We start from the raw sequence: 23,373 nt of genomic DNA, 5'->3' as shown, positions 1-23,373 counted from the left end.
CTAGGGGTGCCTCCTTTCATATCACAGGCTACTAGCATGAAGTTGCAAGTTACATGACCAGCAGCAAAAGCACTGCCCCACAACTGGATGTGCATGTTGCCATCCTACCTGCCTCCCGTGGGCTGGCGGCAGGTGTTAACACCTTGGAGAGTCTGGTTTCTCCCTCCAAAGCTAGGCTTTCCTGTCGCCTTGTCTAGTGACAGTGCTGAATGGCAGTGGTTCCCACAGCCCAGGCTACACCTAGCTGCAGAGATCCAAATACAGCTGGAGGGGCATCTCAGCACCTGGCTGAGATGGAGCTGCCTGGGAGGGAAGCACCAGGAGAAAAGGTAGGGCTCTGTACCAAACCACTCATCTCTCTGTGACAGCAGGTCTGGGAACTTTTCAGTTGTTTGTATCCAAGGCTCTCTCTCCCCTTCTTCATCGCCCCCCAGATAAACACCTAAAAGCCATGGCTTATGTGCCAGTGGTCGTTTATCACCAACCCAGTCCAATACAGAAGACGCTGTTCCCCACAGTACAGCAGTGGAGAAAGGGGCATTCCTGCCTTTGAGGAACAGCACCAGTTTATTTACAATTCTTCGGCCATTCCCTGCCCCTGCAGAGGCTATGTTGGGCCAATACTGTCTTTTACCAAACTTCATGAGGGCCTTAGCTGGCACAGGCTAAGGCACAGGAGATACAGGCTGTGAGAAGACATGCCTCAGCCCCCTTGGCCCACACACCTTGGGATGATGTCAGTGCAGGCATGGCCAGGAGAGCAGGAGCAGTGCAACTGAAGCCAATGCTCCCACATGAGAGCCAATGGCAGGGATATGAAACTGCCTTAGTTCCTTGAAACCCTATGGCACGAGTCTCTCCTGCCCTCTCCAGCATAGGCATTGGAAGAAACAGCACAGCTCAGTATGGCCTAAACTTGCGCTGGGCTCGCATGAGTGCAATTCTCTGCTTGTCCTCCTCAAATTTTTTCCTCAACTGGGCAATATCTGAAACACACAAAAAAAAAGAAAGATGACAGGTTACAGGGGAGCAGCAGACCTCCCTCTCCCTGTGGAGCTTCACTTCTGCACATTGGAAGATGCTCAGTTCAGACAGCTGCAAGCACGCATTGCTCAGAACAGGTCCTTTAAGCGCAGAGCTGAGGATCTGGCTGTTTTGCAGAGCTGCAGCTCCCTCTTGGGGAAGGAACATGCTAGTTCTCCCTTTCAGTAGCTGCCTCTGTGCAGACTGACAAAACGGATTAGAAAGGTACCACTTGCCCACTCTCCCAAAGAATATTGCAACAGTCTTTGCTAGGCCAGGTGGTGGCAAGGGACACCCAGGAACTGGCCAGACCATTCGCCCAGCCTCCCAGCCAGCTGTTCACCTGCAGCTGGATGTAGATCCACCGAAAGAAAAAGATGTTCTTTGGGTTACAGTGTGACAGAGAAGGGTAGAAGGCGATTCAGACACTCACGCTCTCTCTTGGTCTCGCGATGCTGCCAGGCATAGAAGTTGAGCAGCTCTTTGCGGGCCTTTTTTCGCTTCTCCCTCTCCAACACCCGCAGGTTGGCAGCCTCTGTCCGGGGCAGGCCAGGCTTGCGGCCCTTCCGTGTTACCTTCACCCAGCCCTCCTCATCTGGTACACCCTCCTCCTTGGCCGCTTTGGCTTCTTCCTACAGAGACAGGAAGGTGAGGCAGCTCAGTACAGTTGGGCTGCCAGCCAGTCTGACAGAAGGCTCCTCCAAGGTCCCACTCAGACACAAAGTTACAGCACCTGGTTCTGTACAAGATTTGAAGGAAGGTGCGGGACCAGGCACTCAAGTCACAACACTGCATGCCAGACAGAACCTGTTTTATTTGTGGATGCCTACTGGGAGCCCTGGATGGAAGGCCAGCTGTGATGAACCAAACCAGCAACCCTGCCAGCCAGTGCTTCCCCTCTGCCATTTCCATTAGGACCTGGGCACTGAGAGATCCTCTCCCTCTGCCTTTCACTCCACAAACAAACTGCTTAGCTGGGTTCCCTCCCCAGCCTGGCCTCACCTCTTCTATCTTTTTGTCATAGTCTTGCATGTAGGCATCCACCTCAGCCTTCAGTTCTTCTCGATCCACTACTGAATCTGCGTATCTGGCGATCCACTCTGAGAAAGAGAAAGCAGAAGTCAGTTGTAGCCTCTGTTAGAAACAAATTCTGGTGTAATGTCTTCCAGCAGCTCTAGAGAGAACTGCTGTGGGAAAGAACACCCTTTGTTCCCATTTCCATTCAGTCTCCCCACTACCTTATCTTATGCATGACAGACTTCCAGCAGAACAGCATTAAGTAATGGGAAGAGCTTACAACTTTCCAAGGAGAAGCAAATATCCTGAAACCCAAGAGATGCAACGTTCAAGGTTGCGTTCCCACCAACAGTAACATATGAAGTGCTGACACCTCGACAGCCATGTGGTGCCTGGCTTCAGTTTTCACAAAAAAACACAGCCAGTCTTTCTGAATCTGAATCATGATATTGAAGAGATGTGGGGGAAAACTGCCCTTCCACTGTAACAAGTGACCCTTGTCTTCTTGCAGGGTCACTCAGCCAGGGCCTAAAACATCCAACAGAATAAGCTATCAACAAGATGATGTGTTTAGCAGGTACAGTGGTGAGGGGTTGATGGTTGGATGCAATGACCTTAGCGATCTCTTCCAACCTTAATTATTCTATGATTCTAAAATACAATAAGAAAAACAGGACAATGAAATGCTGGACATTTCCCCAACCCAGGCTTAATACAAAATGGTGAAGAACTTGGAATGTGTCAGGAAGGATTCAGCGAGGACATGTTTCCCCTGCTCTGGTTAACAGGAATGCAGCCGGTGCTTACTTACTGCTAATGCCAGTTTTCACAGGGTGACTCTCTGTTGATATCAACAAGGGACCTTCCTGCGATAGGGCCTTGGCCGCCTGGACACCAGCTGGTTTCCTGAATACCACATATGCAACTCGAAATCCCTAAAAGAAAACACCCCCAGGATGGTCAGATATACTGTGGAAGTTGGAGACGCATACAGAGGTCAAATCACAAGTTCCAGTAGGATGACAAAAAAACCCTAACAAATTTAAACCCTTCTACCACATTAGTGAGACCCGATAGCAACCTTTCAGTATCTAAAGGGGGACATAGGAAAGAAGGGGACAGACTCTAGTCTCACGGTTGGTTGGGATAAGACAAGGAGAAATGGTTTCAAACTAAAAGAGAGGAGATTCAGGTTAGGTATAAGAAAGCATTTTACAGGCAGGGTGGTGAGGCAGTGGCACAGGTTGCCCAGAGAGGTGGTGGTTCCGCATCCCAAGGTCAGGCTGGAGGGGCTCTGAGCACCCTGATCTACCCATAGGTGTCCCTGTTCACTGCAGGGGAGTTGGACTGGGTGGTTTTAAGGGGCTCTTCCAACTTATGACTCTATACCCAACCCATGCGGTTTACCCATATCTCATGCTCCAACCACCACGCTCAACACTCGGGATTTCTTCCCATTCTGATCACTAAAGCACCACTACCCCCCCCCAGGCTTTACCGTTGCCGTTCCGTTGGTGAAGAATTTGGACGTGCGTTTTTCTGCCTTCTCTCCCGGTCCCGGTTTGTCACGGAGGTCCACAGACTGCACGGCCCCACAGCGGGCGAAGAGCCGGGACAGCGCGTCCTGCACGCAGGGGGACAACGAACGGCACTGATCAACGGGAGTGATTCCCCTCCCGGCCTTCCCAACGCACCAACCCCCGCGCCGGGGGCTCCCAGTCGAACCCCTCGCAGCCCCTCCCCCCTCACCCCGCTCACCGCGCTGCAGTACGGAGGGACGTTAAGGACGAAGAGGGTGCGCTGCGGCGGGTGCGTGTCTCCGGGCCCTTCCCGCACCCGGTGCTCCTTCACCAAGAGGCAGTGCGGCGAGCGCTGCCGCACCCCGAACTTCACCGCCAGCGCTGCGGGCGACAAACGGGTTAAACACCCCACCGCCGCCGCCGCCGCGCCTCTCATCCCCCCCTCCCCGCCGCCCCTCACCCGTGTATCCCGGCGGCGCGGTCACGGCCACACGCGGCTCGGCGGCCGCCATCTTAGCGCGGGGGGAAGCGGCGGCCGCGGGGGCTACCGGGAGCTGTAGTCTGCGGCGCTGCTAATGGCGGCAGTTGAGACGCCGTCAGCGCACCGAGCCTCTCCCGCTCGCTATAGCGCCCCCATCTCTCTCTTCAGCCTCAGCACGTACCCTCTCAGCAGCCAGAGGCATGGTTTAGTCACCTAGCGCCGCCAGTGCAGACGGAGGCCATCGTGGAATGCACTCCATTGGCTGAATTCCCTTTTTGGCAAGCACAAGGGAGGGCAACTGGGAAATAGCTCGGCAGTATCGAAGAAAATCCATCACTTGTCTTCCCATAAGGCACCCATCGAGGACCCAGTGAGCCCTCAGCACTGTACCATCACTGCACAGCTCAAAGCCTGTATCAAACTAAAGCCAAGTTGATGCCGTCAAAGCTAATTGTTAAATGTTTTTTTCTGGCTCAGCTATAGATCCAAGGTTGAAACTCCACTGTAAGTTCCATTAGTCCTGCTTATCTAGGGAAAACAGCCTTGCTGTGATGGAGTGTTTCTCTTCAAAGATGCAAGACTGCCATAAATCAGAAACAAGGACAGACACCTTGAGGATCCTTGAGATGAGGCACAAGTCCAAAACAGTGACCACTCAGAAAGAATGAGGTGTCCTTGTGACCAAACGTGGCTAAGGCGAGGAGGACACCTCCCCAAACAACCAAAGACCACTGAAGACCCCCACGAGTGCAGAAGATTCAAATATGTTATGTTACCTTCTACTTACATAATCCTGTGAATATATAATAGGTAGGTGTGACCTAGGTAGGAGCATAGTGAAAACTTCTTGGACTATAAATAAAAGCCGGTATAGATGCTGTGTATGCTTGGTTTGTGGAGATTTCCCACCCTGCACAGAATAAATCAACGCCTCCTCTCTAAACACTTGTCTTTTTGAATGTGTTTCAGGAGATTTAAAATCAACAACAAACCCACTGGCTAAGGTTTTCTGATGGTAAGAAGACAGATGTCACTGTGATGAGGGGGATGCACGTACTGGATGAGAACGGCAATGTAGGAGGAAGGTAGCAACTATCCTAATCCAAATATAAGGAGGCATTCAACTCAACTAAGACAAGAGGTTCCTTGCACCTGTAGACTATGCAGCCTTTAAGAAGTCAGACACCCACTCTAATCTCCAGAAGAAAGCTGTGACCCCCACCTGGGCCGGGAGATGTTGACCCCAACTTTGCTTCATAAGGTGGCAGGCAATTTACAGGAACCTTGAACTGAGAACAGTACTGTGTGCAGGGAGACACGTTTGCCAAGCATCACCGAAGAGAGAAAGCCCACCAAAAGATGGTAATGGAAACAGCAACCAACAGTAGCGCATGAAAAAACTTGCAGAAGGAATACAAGAATATTGTGCTAAGCAAACAACACATAATAGAAAACGATGCACCAGTAGATGAGGAAAATGAGGAAAAGTGAAGTTTTCCTTAACGCTGTCTACAATTGTGGAAAATGGTTCTAGTTCAACTTTCCTTTTTTTTCTTTCCCCTTCTCCCTGCGGTAATAGGGCTCAGATATGGTTAATAACTGAACCAGGCACAAAGGATTAAAAGGAGGCAGTAACCGGGGCAAAAGAAGTATCTGTCTGGAGGGGTTATATTGCCCAACAGTTTGGTGATAGAGGTCTATTTCTATACTTAAGTTGCTCTAGAAATCCTTGGCGAAGGACTATGGAAATATAATGTTATTTTATATAGAAGAATAACACCTACAGCCTCTGCATTATGATGTGCTCTGACAGGAAGCTTATTACACACAATCATTTAGTTTTAGCAGTTCTGAAATGAAGACCTCAAAAGCAGCACAAAGCAGCAAATTTGCTCATTCCCAGCAAGGCAAATAAAAGAAGAAACGTTAAAAAGACACGTAAAAACACTAAAAGAGAACAGTAAGAACTATTCTTAAAGACTTTTGTCAATCAGGAAAAATAAAAGAACCTTTACTGAAGAAACTATATTTATGATGGAATGGAAGAGAGCACACTTGGAAAGATCTTGAATCAAGACATATGTACGAGGTGAAAGGTTAGTGAAAGTAAGAAATAATATGGACAGCTGACTCAAACAGATATCCAAGTTAATGAATGTTATCAGAGGAAATGGTAAATGCAAGAGCTATACCAGGCGAACTTCTAAGTCACTTGAAAAGGCAGCATACTTGAAAAGCAAAGGGAAATAGAGAAAAACTATTACAAATTACCTACCACCTACCTCTCCTGTTAGCATATTGTGTTAGTACAAGCAGTCAGTATTTCACACACAAGCTTACAATCTCTTAACAGCCTAGAAATAATAAAAATAAATTAAACACACTATATATAAAGCCATGCTGCATAAGGGCAAATGTGCACGGATGTTAGGTCAGAAGGTGGTAGGTGAGCTCAGCAGAATGTGAACAAGATTAGCATTGTAATTCCAGGACAGCAAGAAGAAGTTTGACAGCTGCAAGGTGAACTGTTTGAAAAAGCCTAGAAATAACTGCAGGTTTCTCTCTCAGTTCCTCCTGAATCAAGCCACTCTATAAAGAGCCAGAAGGCTTGGGTGACTTTAAAGAGCTAACTGACTGTAGGAACAGGAGAGCACTGCACACCAGGACATTGCTGTAGGATAAATCATAGAGAAGTGTTTAGACAATCTCTGACTTGAAGAATTAAAAGAAAATATTTACTGCACAGATCAGAGCTAGACAACAGAGCACAAGTTCTTCCAAGGAAGTATGTTAATATCACCGTAATTTATCACAGGTAACTCAAATGATGCATGACTGAACAGTGAGTTATGAAGTGCATTTTCTTGCTATTTGACTTTTGTAATGGACATAAATCAATTAATGAAAAATAGGCTTCAGTCTCCCCATTCTTTCAGAAGAGACGAGATATGCAATTAAGTGTAAGTGTAAGTCTTCACATTTTCACAGCCTGAACTTTTTATTATCTGGCTGATAATGAAAGTACCCCACTTTATCTGGAGTGGATACTCTGACTTCACAGCTGTAATATATTTTTTAATTACTTCTTAAAGTCACTGGACTGCCAATAACAAATTGCCATTCCTTTCATGTGACAAAGAAATTAGAGCTAAGCGGGGGGACAAATCATTCCTATCAACAACAATCAGCTAATCCAGATCATCAAAATTAGTCAAGTGTCAGTTTTCTTATTCATATACTCTTGCTCTTCCTTCACACTACCAGCTACCTATGGTACGTAATACTGAACCAGGAGCAAGATCAGAGATTTGAAGTTTTTATATTTTTTAAAAAGCATACTTGATTCAATATTGAACTCTTACCTACTGATTTTTCAGTTGCTTCACATCATCTAAAAAGGCTTAGAATCCAATCTCTGTATAACAAATGTTTATTCAGAAACAGATAATACATAATCTTCTCCAGCCCTAACATTTCTCCCCCTCCCCCCGATTTTTATTAAAACACAATTGTTTGGTGGGTGATCTAAGAAAGGGGAACAACAGCTGTCTTAAGACCCCAGCCTTACAAACATCTGCTGGTCACATGAAGCACCCTACCAATACTAGTGTTTTACTAAATTTCCAAACCAAAGAGAATAATCTGAAAAAAACAAGTCCTGTCAAGTCCCCAGTTATTTCCATGGCTAAGAGGGACAGCGTGACATAAGGAATGGTTTGCACCAGCTAGATAGAGCAAAGAGTTAATACAGAATAAGAAAGCAAAAGAAACACAGAGTTGACCAAGAATTGGGATCTGGACCTATAATGATTACAGAAAGTTCACTGAAGTTCAGCAGACCTGAACAGAATGGGTTAGGTCTGTCTTCTAGCTCTAAGGCTCAAATTCAAATCCCAACCAGACTGTGGCAGTGGCTCTTTCTTTTTCTCTCTTATAATTTGAACTAATACAAACAAATGGAGCTACCGGGACTTCAAACATCCATGACAAAATGCTGTACAGACAAAGTACTGAAGTGCCACCTAGTGGCCTGTGGCACATCATGGATGCTCATGGGCCAAAGCGTCCTTGTTGCTCAGCACGCAACATGCTTAACACTCCTCTCCAATGTCTTTTACAGGGCACTACCTGCTCTCCTCCAGAATCTCTCCTTGCAGCAAGGAAGCACAGCAATCATCCTCCAAACCCACCTATGTAAGCTGCAGGCCTGCACAGCAGCCAAACATTGCCCAAATATAATATGCCTCTTGAGAAAGTGATTTCTCCTAGGCAAGTGAAGACTGCTTACATGTTAGTATTGGAAAAAGGCCCCAGCTCCTTTCTCTTCATAAAAGGAGACCGGTTAAGTCAGGAGGTAAGAAAAAAATATGTCCCTGCATTAGCAGGAAGATGCAATACAGTATACTGGGAACAAAACACCAGGATGTACTCTAGCTCCATACACAATCCTGGTTGTTTTCCAGACCAGAAAGGAGAAAGCAACTCCACTCACCCTAAAGGGCTAATATATTCATTATACAAATGCCAGAGCCTTTTTTGCCCCCACCTTCAGTACTACCAGAGTTGAAGGATCCCTCCCATAGCACAACAGGTGCAAAATGGGTGCCACGCTTGTGCTTATGTCCATTCTGCCTGATACTTCCATGGGCTGATATACACAGTGGGAAACTCAGTTTTTCATGTATTTTCTCAACATCACAGCTGCCGAGCAGAAAAATATTCAGCAGTCAGAATCAAACCGTATGCAATTAAATGCATTCAAGTCCAAGGTGCAAGATGGCACAATTCCCATATGCAACCACACTTAATTTGGTACCCAGTGTGGAAATCTTAGAAACTATGCACTGTTCTTGCATGATGAAAATCAAGAGAATGCATCTTTTAGTTAAAAGTAGGTCAGAAGAGAAGAGATTGCCAACCCTTCCTTCAAAGTCTATGTGCACTTTTAATGGCCACTAGGGGCTTTGGAGTAAAGGAGGGAGTTACATGGTATATGCTTAGTAATATCATTACTGGCAGAAGGGGGAGGGTATTCTCTTGGGGAAAAAAAAAAATCATGGAAGAAAACTCCAACTATGAAAACAGAAAGTACACACACAAAAGGAAACACTACTGTACAGTAAGGTAGCAATCATAGAAAACAAAAAGATCTTCAAGGCAGGCAAATGCAAAAATCTGCACTCCTGCAGTTTTCTCATTCCCCAACTTAAATGAGTTTTCCAGTCCACTGCTCACTGCCCCTTCTCAGAGTTTGATTTTGAATTCTGTGGGCTGCACAGATGCAGAGACCCCTGAGGATTTGAAGAGTGCCTTCAAGATGGTATCAGGGTCCACCTCAGCTGGGGGATTTGACGCAGCACTTGCACTTGACCGGCGGGGTTCCCCTTCCTTCTTCACAGAAGGGGTATCGCTCAATCGGCTGGAGGATTAAACAAACGCATACAAACAGCATTTAACCTCTCATTAGAAAAGAAAATTTAACACAATGCCCGTATTTGCTGTTCTCAGCGTTCACCCTTCACATTATAAAAAACTGATGTTTTAAACATACTTTCAGACACAAGAACTTCCTGATTTCAGGCTCATTTTGAATCCCAGTGCTGAGAACATTATGTAGTGCAACATCGCACTCAACAAAGAGCCACAGATAAGGAGAATATTCTGAGGACAGTTTGCCAACAGTTTTTCTACCATCCCCTTAGATTCTCCTCAGAACAGAACCTGAAAATACACTTGCTTCTTTCCCCTATCCAAAGGACACTTACAGCAATATAGGCTGGTCTGAGGTGATGACATTTCCATTCATATGAAGGTTACATTTCATTGGCTGACCTAAACAAAAACAGAGTCCACATCTTAGGATCCCAGTTTTGGAAAACACCACATACATCATGCAGTAGTGCAAGCAACAGATTCCACATGTTGAGGAACGACAAGAAGGAACAGCTGATATCCTTTCTTACAGAATCACAGTGGCAAATGAGCCACTGAAACACTCACTGCCACATGAAGAATTGCATTGATTAACAAGTACATATTGGTGAGAAGCCCTTATAGATGCACAATAATCTACTATTCTCAGCTGTCTGTTCTTCATTTGATATTCATAACTTGCCACTCATCTGGAGAAAGAAGCAGCACCCATTTCCAGCTAGAAATTAACAGCTAATTTCAGTCTGTAACAAAATGCAAATATATCCAGACCAAGAAGTGCATTGTTCAAGGTTTACAGAGAAGCTGACAGCAATTGTTTTGTAAGTCTCATTCAAAATGCCTTTGACTACACCTCAAGACTTCTGCAGATACGAGTTTTACTTGTACTTTGCAAGCAGCTCTCTCTAAGCATTAATTCCCTCCTAAAGACAATTAATTCCCTCCTAGCTCTCGGCACTGGGTTAGAAATAACAGAAATTTGATCTGGAGGTCAAAACAACGGAATCGCTGGCAGCCTGCCTCTCTTTAAGCATTCTCTTTTTGGGAAAAGATTTTCTCTGAATGTTACGTAAATGAACTATGCACATATTCAACATGCATTATATTGTCCAGCTTTTGAACCAATTTTCTGGCATTTCCTCTTGGCAGCACAGGAGCGCTGAAATGTTTTTAAACTCTCTCCTGAAGTAGAAAACATTTTTTGTTCATTTACCCATCTTCAGTGTAACCCTGCTCAAACTTACCATCTAAGCATCTGTTGTTGTATTTCTTATATGCTGTGATTGCATCTTCTTTCTTCACAAAGACTACCTCAGCCACTCCTGGGTGCACCAGCCGGGCTCGCTTCAGAGCACCGCACACACAGAACAACTCCTGGGGGCAGAGGGTTAGTCATGACTGTGGTCACAAAAGAAGCACCACTGGAACAATAGGTGAGAAAGGCTCAGTTTCCCAATTACATTCCCACTCCTCCTCAGTAAACACATGGCAGAATCTGACCATTGGAACTTGTCTTTGTGTGGTTGCTAGGGCTAAGTACTGGGCATTAGTAATACAGGTCGGACAAACCTCCATAATGCCACCAACACAAGCCAAAATGTTTAAGGCTCTGTACTTGGGCACACAAACACCACGTTTGTTCTCTGCCTGCTGAGAACAGAAGCACCTAGGTAATTTGCACCCATGTATAAGTTCAAGGAAAACACTAAACATCAGCAGGCATGAAGTTTAAGTGATATCAGGTACGTCAGTACACCCTAGGAATGGCCTTTTCTACCACCTTCTTGAGTCCAGTTTTTTTTTTTTTTAAATAAGTGAAAAACCCAGCCTACCCCACCCCCAGAGCAGGAAACTGCCTGCTTTTACAAGTAAAGCAAAGTCACATCATATCTTTCCTCACTGCATTAACCATAAAGTGATTTAACGCAGTAAGCAATACTCACAACAATGTCTTCCTCAGTGACTCGAGGATGCAGATTGTTTACAGTCATCTTTGTACCTTCCAAAGGACTGAAGGCCAGCTGCCAACACGATAAACACAAGTCAGAAATGCAGCAATCAGACATCACAGCAGATGAAAATCACTACAGGGATGCCTACGAAAATCGGTATACATACATAAAGGAGAAAACTGTAGCCAGTAATGGGAAATATTGATGCTCGGAAAAGCCCAGATCATCTGAGAATGAAAGAGAGCTTCTTTTTCGTGCTAACTTGTTTCTGAAGTAATTTTTCTGTCCCATTTCCAAGTGTAACGCTAAGTTAATCTTCCTATATACACGAGTTATGCCAGACTGTCCCTCATTTTAAGAGCATAGCTAGGCTACACTCTGAACCAGCCAGCAAACCTCAAGTATGGCCTCTAGAGAGCTTGTTGAACTCAACCTGTCTGAGAACACCTGTACCCAGCACCAGGAAGTCTGGCAAAGCAATTCCAGGCAGGTTGTCTACAAAGTACCTGAGAAGTTCTGGCGCAGACAGCAAGAAGCTATGTCTGGAAGAATCTTGATCTTTGCTAACAGCAGAAGATAGATATACTAATAGTGCTAAAGCATTATTCCTAGGTACACGGAATTCACCAAAGGGTGTCCAAATAACAGCTGCTATCTTCCTGTAGCATCTTCCCTGTTTCCTCTCATGCCACGTACTCCCATGCTAGACAGAAGAATGAAGTACGATACACTGTCTGAGAATTCCCAGTCTCTCAAGCATCAGAGAAGAAGATGTTCAGACAAGTTTTTAATTCTTGGGGGACAGGTTGTAGCTATCAGCTTGTAGCCCCAGAGTTAGCAGTGGGAGCCTGGCAGAAGCAAAATACTCAGAAAACCAACAAACAGCAAACTTCAGATGTTTCAGAGGCTTCTGTTAACAAGCATGTCCAACTTCCCTGAGCTCACCTCAACAGGTGCTGGCTCTTTTGGAGGCTCCTCCTTTGTCACCAAGGTTCGGGACATGTTTGTCAAGGCCTTTGTCCTCATTGGGGAAGGAGGTGCAGGAGGAGCTGTGTACGTATCATTCTGGACCACTTTAGTCAGGGGAACAGTCTTGGACAGAGAGAACTTATTGCCACTCAGCCCAGCCTATGAGAGAAGAGAACAAAATAACCATGAGAGCTGTAGGCTGCAAAAGTAGGCCCTCTTTTTCAAGCACCACCAACAGGATAGCATTAAGAACTCCATGTCCTCCACAGTTTCAAAACCACTGCAGTGTTGAAGAGTATAGTTGAATTTTGTCTTGAAGTTGAGAGGTTTTTTTTAAGCATGTTTACTTCAAAACAGCACTTCCCTTGCAAAAGAACACTTTTTACACCATGCTTAAATTTCATATGCTCTTTAAATCAACATTACCAGTGCAGTTCAAATTCAAAAAACAACTTTTTTTCAAAGGTGTCCAATAATTCTCAAGTATTTAACAAAATGTACACAAAGACCATTCATTTACACACAAGAAAAATGGAGCTACCCTAGTGCAAACAGCAGTAATTCTTCAGAAACATCAGGCTGCCAACTGTGATTTTGCATGGCAAGTGATTTCCTGCTCTGGTGTCCAGCCTATAGAAGCAGTAGAAAGCATCCCTTGCTTGCCTTGTCAAACAATTACGAAGCAGGTACACTGCACTTTCCCAACAAGAAAGACAAAAGCTACCATGCAGGAGCCTAGCAGCAAGGGACAGAGCACACATTCTGGCTGCAAAAGGCCTATAAAATCACAGTTAGCCTAAAAGGGAATCTGTTCCCAAAATAGCACTGGAAGTGTTGGCACAAAGAGAAAGGCGGGGCACAGAATAAACATCTCAGGGTGAAGCATTGTTTACATACTTCAAAAGAGCATAAACCCTGTAAAACTGCAGCCTGTCCATCTACTCAGTATGAGTATGGCACAGTGGGGACTGTTCAGATCATCCCTTACCACATTGTGAAGGAAACTGTTTGTGGTGGTGATCTTCATCTGTTTGCTAGGAAGGGGAGAGACACTTTCATCATCATCTTCCACGTCATACAGACCCTGAAAAGAAGCAACGTAACAGTTCACAAGCAGGCAGATTTACTTTAGACATCATTTCCAAAATAAGCAATTTTCTACTGCCTTCATCATCTTCAAAAGACTTGTGGTAACATGAAGAAATCAACACAGAATGGTTTTTGGTCAGAAAGGATCTTAAAGACCATCTAGTTAGTTTCAACCCCTGCCATGGTTAAGAACATGTCCCACTGGATCAGGTTGATCAAAGCCCCATCCACCTTGGCCTTGCACGCTTCCAAGGATGAGGCACCAACAAATTCTCTGGGCAGTCTGTTCCAGTGCCTCGCCACTCTCATCGTGCTCTCACCAAAAAGAATTTCTTCCTTATATCTATCCTGTATTTACACCCTTTTACCTTAGAACTGTTTGTTATACCTTGTCCTAACACTAAACTCCTCAAAAGAGTCCCTCCCCGTTTTTCCTATAGGATCCCCTTAAATACTGAAAGGCTGCAACAAGGTCTCCCTAGAGCCTTCTGTTCTCCAGGCTGAACCACCTCAACTTTCCTAGCCTGTCTTCATAGGAGAGGTGCTCCAGTCCTCTGATTGTCCTTACGGTCCCCCTCTAGACCAGGTCCAGCAGGTCCATGTCATTCTTACGCAGCAGGTCCCAGAGCTGAATGCAGTGCTCCAGGTGGGGTATCTCATGAATGGATTAGAGTAGGTCAATCACCTCCCTTGACCTGCTGCTCACATTTCTTTTGATGCAGCCTAGGATACAGTTGGCTGTCTGGGCAACAAGCACACACTGGTGGCTAATTTTGAGCTCTTCATCCACCAGTACCCCCAAGTCCTTCTCCACTGGGCTGCTCTCTATCAACACCCAACTTCTATTTGTGGTTAGGGTTGCAAACACAATGTTTGCATGTTTAGAATTCCATGATGACTTTGCTTCACTTCTGTCCTCACAACTACAGCACAGAACCGAAAGCATACAAGTCCATTTCGTAACGTCAGTTTAATTACTATCAAACTTCCTTCCTAGAAATGTTGTTTCCCCAGGTGTATTGAAGCCACACAGAGTTCTCTAATTCTAACCTTTTCAGCACTCATGAAACCACACTGCTAGAATAAAGCCTTAACATCTTACATTTTAACTCTTTGCTAGCTCTAGAGTTAAAGCTTTTGTGTTTGATTTTTTAATTTTGTTTAAGCAGGTGCTTGCTGAATATGCCTGAACTGAACATTCCTTTTGAACAGTATGCTTTCCTCGGCACAGCACACGCCTGTCTGGCACTAGAAACACTGTACTATGAGGTTTACTGAAAGAGTAATTCACTTCCCACTTCTACTTAATGCCCACAGCCCTGTCTTAAAATACTGAGTCTAACACCTACATAAATATTTTTTGGTATACTCTGAACAATAATGTTTCTAAGAAAAGTCTAAGAAAAAGGTCTAGACATATATGGCACTGCCCAGAACACTTAAAGTTACAGCTTAAAAGAGTTTTTCATTAGTTCAGTAGAACAGTGAAGAAAAAATTGAGGGATTAGCAATGATAACTTGAAAAATAAGCAGGTTTCATAGTCAGCAAGATTCCGGTTTACAAACAGGAAAGTAGTTATAACCACAGAAGTGCTATGAAGAAAAACAAAGTGATAGAACATAGGAGAGTTATGCAGAAAACTGGGAAAAACGCTGGCCATATGGACTATATACTTGAATTAGAGACAAAGTGAAATACGCTCAAGGCTTATTGTAACGAGGTCCAAATAGCGAAGACAGTGACAGCCTCTGGGATCAGTCATGGCAGCAGGTCAGTGCAGAGATAAACAGATAAAGTTACCCTTATTGAGGCAAAAAGTAAGTAATGACATGATACTGCCAACGTCAACTTGTCAATATATCATTGTTTATGAATGCACATACACAAAATATGCAATATTAATATAATTCCCTTGAAAGAACCCAAGGCAGCTGAATGTTTGAGGGCCGTGGCAAAGTCCTTCAAAACTGATCTCAGGAGAAACAGCACAAATTCTAGGGTTTTCCTCACACACAGTCTGCTTGATATGACAACACAGACAGCTCGTCAAAAAAACAATTAAGATCACTCACCATCAGGTTTTCAGCCTACAACAGTCAAGCTGTCAAGAGAACGTCCAAACTCTCATTTCTTTCCTACCTTATCTGCCAACGTTTATGGATACCTTCCCGCCCTCTCTATTCAACTCTACTCCCAAAAATAAAAGGTTAAAAACAGCACAGAGAGAGCACATACCTGTTTATGTGTATGGTTGTTCACCACATTGATCCTCATTCCTGCTGGATGAGGGTGTCCAGGAACAACGGGAGCCTTCTGCTACAATTAGAGAGAAAAAGCCAAACTGTTAAACACTGTAGTCCACCAAATTTTCATTTCAGGACACTGAAGCTGTCACTGATAACCTGATATCACTTAAACGAGATTCACCTTCCTGTTCTTCAAACATGTTGTAGATGTTACGTAATACTGCAAAATGCCTGCTGCAATATGTTAAATATGAGATGTCTGCACTTGAAGAAATAAAACTCCACAGCCATGTAGATAACTTTTCATTCAAATTACTTGCATTTTAGTCTAAGTTAAATCGGAAGAGGATTTATTTCCAGCTCTGACAGCACTGATTAAATTTTATTGCTGTAAATACAAAACCAGGAGGAGGGTAAATCAATAAGCAACATTTCTACGATGCTACAGAGAAGGAAAAGGTATCTATTTCCATTAAGTTCATCAAGTTGGGATGCAACATAACTTAGTTGTTCAGATCCATTTCAAAGGAGAAGCACATACTGCCGCTTACACTAGAACTGAAGTAAGCTGTACTGAAATAAAATGATGCATGAGATCGTGTACCTGATCCTTTGGCTGTCTCATCTGCTTCTCCGTGAAAACAGGGAAATTGCAACAGAAGTAGTCAGGGAACACAGCTGCACTCATCAGCAACTGAAATCAACCTGCAGTTACCTCAAAAATGCCCTCTGTTTTTGAAAACGTTGGAAGCTACCAATTACAGGGAATAACGTCCTACAAGAATACTCTGTACAAGCAGTAAAAATTACAGATTGCATCTTGGATTCAGCCACTTCAGTTTGATTCTGCTCCCACATTTGGGAACGGGAGGAAGGCCACCAGCCTTTTGCAATTTCAATGCAGATCTTTTTAAAAAAAACCTCTAAGATAACTGTTTACGTGCACAGTTTTGTCTACAGCCTTAATCATCATGGCACTCTACAGCATTTTATAGCAATAGGGTAATAAGCACCACAGGTCAAACCACGTGATTTAAACAAACAACCAAGAAAAAAAGCAGCAGCTCAGTCAGGCCAGAGCAAGTTGCTGCAGAAGCAACTCTCCAGAAACTATTTTAACACCTAGATACTTTCTAACAACATTCAACTCCAAACAGAAGTGATCTGGACAGTACAAGTATTAATTACCCTGCTAATTTGTGGCTACTGAACAGACTGCTCTATCGGTCCGTGATTAGCCCTTCCTACTGCCACAGGTGTTCTCTCTCCTTTGGCCAGCCTTTTGCTCCCACCTTGGCTGTAAATCAGAAGAGGCAGTGGGTAGCTTTGTGCAGAGCAAAAAAAAAATCATCAGGGCTTTCAAACTGATGAGGACAGAGATGTTCTGGTACGTGCAGAGCACACTGTTGATCTTCAAGAGAAGGGAAAAGAAGAGGTGGACTAGGAACTAGAGATACATCCTCGTAACATGTTTGAAGAGGTGAGGAACACAGCCACTCCTCCAACAGCAATCCTAATATTCTGGAAAATTCCCTTCTGCCTCTGCTCACTGTATGTAACACACACAGTTTAACAGATGTCAGCCTGAGAAATCAAGTAAGAATCAAGTTACTGCACACATAGCACAGAACTTAGAAATCAGTCAAAGGAAACCAGCAGATCACGGTGACCAAATGGTTATACTGCAGCTGGAATAAAACCCAAGCCTCAGTAGGACTGCATCACGTAATCAAGGAACTCCCTGGAAGCCAGGACTTTCCTGATAGGTGCGTGAGTGGAAACAGAAAGGGTAGAAAGGCACACACAGTTTTCAAGCTGCTTCAAGATATAAACATGGTTGTATATTCTAAACTGTTATCTCACCACTGAGATAAATTAGCTGTCTAGACAGGGCAATCTACCACATCAGACCCTTGCAAAGACCAGCAGTATGACAAAAAAATGCACATTTCATTGGATTTGACACGGGGGGACAGAGATAATGGTCTAAAATAACTACTTTAATGCTGAAAAGAGCAATCCTTTCTATTGGGCCAAAAAATTCAAGTGAGATCTTGTATTCTTCAAAAAACCCTAAGCAGCCAGAAGGACACCAAAAAGACTCTGAATCCTGCTCTACAGACTGGGTTGAACTGTACCATCGTCACTTCTGTTGCAAACAAGGGAACACGTTCACATAAATGTGATTATTTTCAGTGGACTGCTGTAGAATGACTGAGGAGCTCAGAGATGGCTTGCATGACCTACTTGGATAGTCTTGGTGATTTTCACAGCTGGATTTACTGTCCCCATAGTTGGGCTGATAGCAGCTGGAGTGTTCCTTTTTAAACTGATCTTCTCTCTGGCGTCTACCACTTTGGTCACCTTTTCAGCAGCAACACTTTGCTGCTTACGGGAATTCAACATCTCCCGAGCATCCTGCACCTTCCCTTTTATTTTGAACCGAGCGTCCCTTTGAATCAGTTTTTCACGAGCGTCTTTAACTCCCAGTTTGTGTCGGGCATCAGTGAGGCCAATCTTCTGTCGAGCATCAAACGTCCGCTGGAAGTTGACAGCTGGTGATGATCTACTTAAAATATTCTGCTGGATCCCAATGCGAGATCTAATACCTCCAAATACTGGCCTTGTGTTAAGCCTGAAAACAAACAAACAAAAAGGTTTCAGACATTGTAAGATGTGATACAATATCCACAGAAGTATTTGTGCTACCGCTAACAAAAGCTCATTATTACTGCACAGAGTTCCAACCAGGTCTGACGCCCAAACACAGCAGTACAGCTCCTAAGCTGTTTCATGCTAGATTTTGCTCTGCATGTAAATAGCTGAGGAACTGTCTTCCAAATTCCTTAAGCTCACATTTACAAACTTAAGGGCCTGACTACACACACGCTAAAAACACACTACATTTAAACAAAATTCATCAAAAACTTGGGCACCTTGGGAAACCATATGAAGACAAGGAGGAACAGAAATAGATTTTCTAGTATTAGGAGTGAGCAGCTCTGCTAAACATCTCTTGTAATACAACAATATGCCTTAATACAAAGAAAACATGGAAGTATGTTTGATTTCAAGATTTCTGGGCAGCAAACTCAGATTGCTGGGGCGGTAGGAGGCTTGGATTTTAGCGTGCACAAGCAGAAGTACCAACATCAGCTCAAAGTGTTCCAAAACTGTTTCATTGTTAGCAAGAACGTATACCAAGCAAACCACCCTTCAACACTGCTGCCACTCTCTTCATCTACTGACAGAACTGCTACCTATGCTTTTTAAGTATACCATTTTCACCACAAAACTGAGCACAGAATGTAACAGTCCACAGGAAGAACAGTGTTTTTACACGAGTATTACTAAGCAGCAGCCCATTACGTAGTGAAGCAGGAACTAGCTTCCTGTTACAGGTTTGATTTACTTTACCCAAACTCCTCCTAGAGGGAAGGACATTATCTCATTAATGCAGGTCCTCTTTTCAACACCTTGTTAAGTTTTAGGATTGTTTCTTTTCATTAAGTTTCTTTCTTGTGAGCAGATGACAAAGTTGCAAGAAATTGAAAAATATTCTTGAGGTCAGCTTTTCTAAAAATTCAAAGTAAGATATGGTGCTATAGTGCTTATCTGCTTTCTGAAACACATCACACAGTACTTTAGCCTAAAATTAATTACCTGGAATTTATTTAATATCTAAAAGACTAATGCCACATATTCAAATGATGATACAGTTTTTCATATAGAATCACAGAACTGTGGTGTTTACTCAGCTAAGTAAAGCTTAGCATTATTTACCATCACATATTAACAGTGGAGAGATGTGTGGAAAAGATAGGAACGACTGTACATCCACTGCCATGTCTCTACTCAGAGATATGCTACATCCAGAACTGGAAAGCCAGACCTGAAGTGCCACAGTATTACCTTGCTAAGAATTCTACGGCTGCTCTTTCATAAAGCCAGAGCTCACTAGATAAACAAGACAGGAGCATTACTAAGACTGTTTATTAAAATATCTCCAGAAGAATATGAAAAGATAAATACCCACGAAGCTAACAGCCACTAAGCAGTACTTCCCTTGCTATTTTAAGAAGCATTAATTCAGCAAAGTTGAAAGTATTTTGTTAGAGTGCCACACAAAGCTTGATGAATGGTTCTTTTTCATAAGCATAAAGGTCAAAGCAAAACCAGAAATCCATGTATCAGCATTTAAGCCAGAATTAGTTAGACTGTTAATGATGTGTGCTGATGAAATCAGTTAGGAAACTCTGTACTGAAGCTTATACCTTCTCTGAATGCTTTGTTTATTCTAACAAGCAACTCTTCTCTGTGGAGAATTGCTTACCCTGGAACAGCACAAACCGTTCTGGGATTTGTACCCATTTTGTGCCACTGCACCTGAAACACAATGGTATTTCAAACATCCCTTTCAAATACTACAAGCTCTGGCTTACTTATTGCATCATACAACGTTTTACGGACTAGCATATTTTATAGCTGAACATTTTTGAGTTATCATTTTGTGTAGACTACTAAAGAGAACGTAATACAATTATACAAGTCTGCTCTGCTTGCCTATCCTTCCAAAGGCAACCTGGCTGCCTCAGAAATCTAATGAGTTAAGCTGAACATGTAAAACAAGTGAAATGCAAGGTACAAAAGTTCTCACAGTGCTGCTGAGGGATTTCTGTTCCACAGATAAAAAGCAGAGAAATTTCCTTCAAGAAATGAAAGTGAAGGAGGATGTGAAAAAGAAGAAAGGCGGTGTTCTGCATATTAAGCAGCTGAACACTGTTCCAAACATGGAGGATAACATGAATGAATGTGCAAAGCTAAGGCCTTGTTTACAGCACGATTAAAGACACTTTATACCATAAGACTTTCAAAATACTACTGCAGACATGTAAACCCAGACCTGTTAAATAAATGGTCGTTCCTCAGTGATCATTAAATAAACAAAACAAAATCAGAACTAACACAGATGGGGGGCAATCAGAAGCATCAACAGACTACAGTCCACAGCAGGATGGAAAGCTATGACATGAGCAGGTAAGAACTGCAATAGCTGCTCTAAACGATCTGGGCTACAGGGAGGACATCTGCCATACAAAAGAGTACGGAGCCATACGTAACGCTCCCTACATCTACACAAGCACTGAAGCAATGAGGCAGGGGAACTGCTGGCCAAGTCTCACAGGGCCGAGGGGCAGTCAGCAACCTCGGCAGAGCCACCGCAGCCTGAGGCCTTCTCCGTGCTGATCCCAATGGGCACAACTCCGGCGGCACCCCTCACACCGCCCCACCCACCGTGCTGCTGAACGGACCCGGCTGAGGTGGGATCGGGCCCGGCCCGGTCCTGAGCGACGGCCGCCGCCGCCCCGCACAGCGACGCCTAAGCCAATGGGAAGGCGAAGCGCGGGGCAGGGCCGGGTCGCGCCGAGGCGGGCTACTGCCCGCGGCCTCCGGAGCGGGACGGCCCGAAGGGAGAAGAGAAGAACCCATTGAAGCCGCCGGGCCCGGGGCGCCGCCCGCCGGCCGCTCACCTCCCCTTCACCGTCACACCGCGCTTCCGTATGAGCTCGTCTAACGACAGGTCCGCCATCTTGTCGCGGGGCCCAGCGATGAGACGCAGCCAACGAACCGCGGACGTGACATCACAGCGCTTCCGCTGCTCTGAAGACGAGCAGTTACCGCCCCCGCCCCACCCGAGCGCGTAGAGGGTGGGTGAGGACGCGCGCGAGCCCGACGCTCCCACAACCCCGCGCGGCGCTCAGGCTCTCATTTTCATACCGGCACCGGCGCGTTCCGGCCCACAGCGGCTCAGAACAGCGATAGAAGGGGGCGGAAGGGCGGGGGGAGTGAGGCTGCAGCTGGTGGATCTTAAAGGAGCTGAGAGCGCTGCTCGCCCTGACCTAACGAGGTCAAGCGTAGGGCCCTCCTGACAAGGTTGAAGAGCGTAGGTCATGCCTTAAACTTATGAGTAAGGAAAATAACGACTCGGGGTGACGCCCGAGTCCTCACTACTGATGTGAGAGGAATTTTTGTGCGGGTACAGGTCGTCCCCGGGTGACCCGCTTACTTCGCGGGATGCCCAGGTGCAATGATCTGCCCGACCCCTTGTGCTCAGCGTACCAAGGACAGAGTTCCGCGGGGCGGTACCTGAGGGGCGGGGCGGGTTGGGTTGGCGGGCTGTTCTGTGTCCGTCTGTAGCGCCGCCGTGTGGAGGTCGTTTTTCCGGAGGCGACGGGCTACGTCTGCCTGCAGCTCCTCTTGTCCGCTCTGGTACGGTGCGGCCAAAACAGTCCAAGCCTGATGTTACGGCAAGCCTTCTTCTCTTTCATCAAATCCCTCCGAGCATAAAAAGCAGCCCAAGCGGCTCAGAATCAAGCTGCGTCTCCCCCGTGTCTTGCTTCCAACCTGCATGGAGACAGCGCGAATCAGGGAGGTTGAGTGTGAGGCTCCTTGCCCTCCTGTACTGACCCCCATGAGAAACCCTACCATGTTGTTTATGGATCAGGTGAAAATCCAGGTTAACCAGAACAGCATCCACAAGCAGGGGGAGAATCAAATCAGAATTGGGCATTTGCAGCACTTCCTCATTGTGTACTGCCAGCTGCTCGTGTCTGGTTCATCGCCTCAGTGGACATCATCCCCCCCAGACACCTGAAGAGGCTCCTTGATCCCAGTGACATCTGTATGGCCACAATGTCCTTTGGCAAGGAGTGCAGCCCAGAGGCATGGACAGCCACCTCTTGAAGGCTTCCCTTCCATCTGCCAGCCTTGCTCTTGGAATAAAGGCAGTGCACACCCAACTTCAGCCCACTTCCTCTCCCACTTGCCTCTCCCCACGTCACTCCTCCTCCAGATGAAGAGTCCTTTACCAGTTTCCAGTGTCGGGGTATCACAAGAGACAAGTAGCAAATCCAGATGTGTTCTGTCTTGTTACCTGCTGATTTGCCGACATTTCCTAATACTGGATTTAATTTTTTCAATATAGGCTTGCCTCCCACCAGCCTGGAGGTAGGCAGCATTTATGTGGACATGAAAAGTCCTTTGGCATATTAGAGTGAGCCTTTGTGTCTGTGTCTGTTTAGCCACGCACACCTGTCTTGTGAGAGTCTATTGCTTCTCTGAGCTCAGGTTTTTTGTTTTGTTTTGTTTTGTTTTGTTTTGTTTGTTTGTTTGTTTGTTTTGTTATTGTTGTTGTTGTTCCTTGTTTTCTTTCTCAGCTAAGCACTTTTTTTGCCCTAGGGAGATACCTTTTTCCCATGCAGGTCATCCGTATCCTCACTGCTTTTTCATTGGCAACAAGCAAGTTTGTGTATTGGCTATTGGGTGGTGCTCAGGGGAAGGCAGAGGCCCCACTGCTGTTAGGGGTCCTGCCAAAGTGCAGTTCAGAGATGCTCGGAGGGGGAGCCCACAGCTGGTGAGGAGGTAAGTGCCTCCACAGGGTGGCAGAAGTCTGACGCTGAGATAACGGTGTTACCTGACACTATAGAATCATAGAATCATTATGTTTGGAAAAGACCTCTAAGATCATCTAGTCCAACTGTCCACCTGCCATCAATAATTAACCCCTAAACCATGTCCCTCAGTACCACATCTACACATTCCTTGAACACCTCCAGGGTTGGTGACTCCACCACCTCCCTGG

The 23,373-nt window shown here is 45.1% G+C and overlaps 2 protein-coding genes, 1 long non-coding RNA gene and 1 other non-coding gene across 6 annotated transcripts; 2 read left to right on the top strand and 2 right to left on the bottom strand.

Moving 5' to 3' along the window:
* Positions 1-456: 456 nt before the first annotated feature.
* On the bottom strand, positions 457-4,080 carry RRP7A (ribosomal RNA processing 7 homolog A). Of its 2 annotated transcripts, none has more exons than XM_046938772.1 (7): positions 4,021-4,080; positions 3,790-3,941; positions 3,539-3,664; positions 2,852-2,975; positions 2,026-2,123; positions 1,457-1,655; positions 457-986 (listed from the first exon to the last, which is right to left on the bottom strand). In XM_046938772.1, exons 1-7 carry the CDS (start codon positions 4,070-4,072, stop codon positions 901-903), a joined length of 837 nt encoding a protein of 278 aa, XP_046794728.1. In that variant the 5' UTR covers positions 4,073-4,080; the 3' UTR covers positions 457-900. The 2 variants fall into 2 exon arrangements, with proteins under 2 accessions (XP_046794728.1, NP_001264300.2); NM_001277371.2 differs by having other exon boundaries at positions 3,799-3,941.
* A 58-nt stretch (positions 4,081-4,138) lies between these two features.
* LOC121109326 lies at positions 4,139-7,541 on the top strand. Its single transcript, XR_005848748.2, has 2 exons — positions 4,139-4,851; positions 5,011-7,541. It is a non-coding gene; the product is annotated as an uncharacterized LOC121109326 (long non-coding RNA).
* Positions 7,456-21,347, bottom strand: POLDIP3 (DNA polymerase delta interacting protein 3). Of its 2 annotated transcripts, none has more exons than NM_001012814.2 (9): positions 21,263-21,347; positions 17,979-18,366; positions 15,721-15,801; positions 13,384-13,479; positions 12,372-12,554; positions 11,418-11,495; positions 10,719-10,848; positions 9,807-9,873; positions 7,456-9,460 (listed from the first exon to the last, which is right to left on the bottom strand). In NM_001012814.2, exons 1-9 carry the CDS (start codon positions 21,319-21,321, stop codon positions 9,286-9,288), a joined length of 1,257 nt encoding a protein of 418 aa, NP_001012832.1. In that variant the 5' UTR covers positions 21,322-21,347; the 3' UTR covers positions 7,456-9,285. The 2 variants fall into 2 exon arrangements, with proteins under 2 accessions (NP_001012832.1, XP_015140531.1); XM_015285045.4 differs by having other exon boundaries at positions 15,721-15,798.
* A 335-nt stretch (positions 21,348-21,682) lies between these two features.
* On the top strand, positions 21,683-21,831 carry LOC112531612. Its single transcript, XR_003073510.1, has one exon. It is a non-coding gene; the product is annotated as a U12 minor spliceosomal RNA (small nuclear RNA).
* The last annotated feature ends 1,542 nt before the right edge of the window (positions 21,832-23,373 follow it).

Source organism: Gallus gallus, chromosome 1, assembly GCF_016699485.2.
Source record: "Gallus gallus isolate bGalGal1 chromosome 1, bGalGal1.mat.broiler.GRCg7b, whole genome shotgun sequence".
Classification (NCBI taxonomy): domain Eukaryota; kingdom Metazoa; phylum Chordata; class Aves; order Galliformes; family Phasianidae; genus Gallus; species Gallus gallus.
Note: the sequence above shows the minus strand (reverse complement) of the source record. Positions and strands in the feature narration are given on the sequence as shown.

What these genes read in the sequence shown, in the direction of transcription:
- RRP7A (XM_046938772.1), bottom strand. Translation starts at nt 4,072, where the DNA reads ATGGCGGCCGCCGAGCCGCGTGTGGCCGTGACCGCGCCGCCGGGATAC. An exon ending in TCACCAACGGAACGGCAACG is followed by an intron (nt 2,976 to 3,538) that starts GTAAAGCCTGGG and finishes GTTTTCTTTTAG; the next exon opens with GGATTTCGAGTTGCATATGT. An exon ending in TCGCGAGACCAAGAGAGAGC is followed by an intron (nt 987 to 1,456) that starts GTGAGTGTCTGA and finishes TGTGTGTTTCAG; the next exon opens with ATATTGCCCAGTTGAGGAAA.
- POLDIP3 (NM_001012814.2), bottom strand. Translation starts at nt 21,321, where the DNA reads ATGGCGGACCTGTCGTTAGACGAGCTCATACGGAAGCGCGGTGTGACG. An exon ending in ACAGTTTCCTTCACAATGTG is followed by an intron (nt 12,555 to 13,383) that starts GTAAGGGATGAT and finishes CTTCTCTCATAG; the next exon opens with GCTGGGCTGAGTGGCAATAA. An exon ending in AAGAGCCAGCACCTGTTGAG is followed by an intron (nt 11,496 to 12,371) that starts GTGAGCTCAGGG and finishes TCGTGTTGGCAG; the next exon opens with CTGGCCTTCAGTCCTTTGGA.